This window comes from Loa loa (genome assembly GCF_000183805.2).
Source record: "Loa loa unplaced genomic scaffold supercont3.1526, whole genome shotgun sequence".
NCBI classification, from domain to species: Eukaryota; Metazoa; Nematoda; class Chromadorea; order Rhabditida; family Onchocercidae; genus Loa; species Loa loa.
In genome coordinates, this window is record NW_018109706.1 from 1 (window position 1) to 1,921 (window position 1,921).

The 1,921-nt window shown below is 32.1% G+C and overlaps 1 protein-coding gene across 1 annotated transcript; it reads left to right on the forward strand.

Annotated features, from left to right (window-relative positions):
- Positions 1-376: 376 nt before the first annotated feature.
- LOAG_15111 (hypothetical protein) lies at positions 377-1,892 on the forward strand (the record flags this gene model as incomplete). Its single annotated transcript, XM_003150603.1, has 2 exons — positions 377-576; positions 1,709-1,892. 2 exons carry the CDS (start codon positions 377-379, stop codon positions 1,890-1,892), a joined length of 384 nt encoding a protein of 127 aa, XP_003150651.1.
- Between the last annotated feature and the right edge of the window lie 29 nt (positions 1,893-1,921).

Consider the following 1,921-nt stretch of genomic DNA (forward strand, 5'->3'; position numbering starts at 1 on the left):
TCCTCCATATTTTCAAATAATGTCACATTCATTTAAACATACGTCTCTTAGTGTGGATGGTAGACAGGTAATCTGTATCCTGTAGCCACTTTACTTCTTACTGTAGCTCTTTTATCTAAGATATCATTGAAACAAGCCAAACTTTGGATATGATAAGTTTGCAAAACGGTACTGCAAGTAGTTATTTGCTGTGCTATTTTCATGCGACATTGTTTATTCATAGACTTATATTGTACATGATCTTCTTGCAGTCCATTCTCTCCTGCTGTATCACTCTAGCATACAAGCATTTTGTCGCGACAGCAACAACAATTACGTTTCTGACATCGAAATTTATGTCAGTGTATACACAAATGAAATAGAACTTTCATCGGTAATGAATCCCAAAAAATTGTCAAGTGACATCAATAAAAAGTTCTGTGATGTTGAAGAAGAGCAACAAGTCGTAGCAACGACAATGGATAATTTCAGCAAAGGTGTAGCGACAAAATCTCAATCGAAAAGTGGCCAGAATCTGCCATGCGATTCTGAAAAAACACAATTTGCGCTTGACAGTCTGCAAATTAGCAATGAGCGGTATTTATTTCTGCAAATAAACATTATGATCTTAATCATTATCATTTAGCATTGTTAATAATATCGATTCCATTTGTTTGATAATTGAATATTAATGGATGTGAACATGCTGCGCATTAATTTGCATAATCATTTCGCTAATTGTGACAGTCTATCTCTTGTTAGGCCGGACTATAATTCTACTTTTTTTTTTCCATAGCTTAAGCTTATCACTATATCCAAAGAAAATATTTCAATCTAAAATGGACAATTATCATTTAATTTGAAATCAAAAAACAATTAGAGAAGACATAAAAGAAGCAAATAAATTATTGAAAGTTTTTCCATAAGACAATGATTATAACTTTCATTTTATCACTATTAATTCGATTTTTACATCAATTATAACTTGAAACATATACATAACTGTACTTCAAAATCTGAAAAATATAACGTAGCAAGTAGAACGATGTCATTCATGTCGTTGCTAATGTCACCGATAAAAGCATCATAATGAAACTTCATGAAATGAATTAGTTAGAATTTGAAAGATTCGAAAGTTAAATTTTCAAAAGAGCTAAGTTTTATATTTGCATTCATTAATGACAAAAAAAAAACTTTAATTAGGAAGGAAAATTATTTTTCATTTTCTTTTTGCATTCCTCCCACATTTATGATTTGCACGAGAAATTCCACTAAAGAAAAGTTTTCATAATGTTTTTTTTTTTCGTACGAATTTTTGTCGAAAATAGCAACATATGGAAAAGGTAAAGGAAACAAATAGTAACAAGTTATTGCTCGTAGCAAGTTTATAACAAATATACCGGTTATTTCTTGTTTAGTCCTCTTCGTTTCCGGACTATTTTACACATCCTCTCCCATATTGGTGTGCCCAACGGCCGTACACTGTCATTAACAGAACAGAATATTTTTCATTTCAACTTTTATTGTAAAACATATATTGTTGTCTTTCCGATTATTTCCACAAATCGACAAGAAAAGCCACCGGAATCGAATATCTACAATTTTAAATCAATTTTCGGATATTCAACTACTGGAATATTTTGCCGACAGAAGATGAGTTGAAAAAGTTTTGCATACTGTAAGAGCTTCAAAAGAATAGTGTGTATAATTTGAAATCATGAAGTTTCAGGTCAGCTATAGCAGCACCGTTTATGCCAATTTCTGGACAAATATCAATTGAATTCGGTAAATTAACTATTCCGCACATTACCTGCGCTTCATGCAAATCTCGCGGAGAATATGAAAGTATCGACGTGGAGATACAAGACGAAAAACTGCCAGAAAAATCAGCTGATAATAAGGATGAGAGGTAAAAATCGAGTCGGATTTCACAACCGGAAGA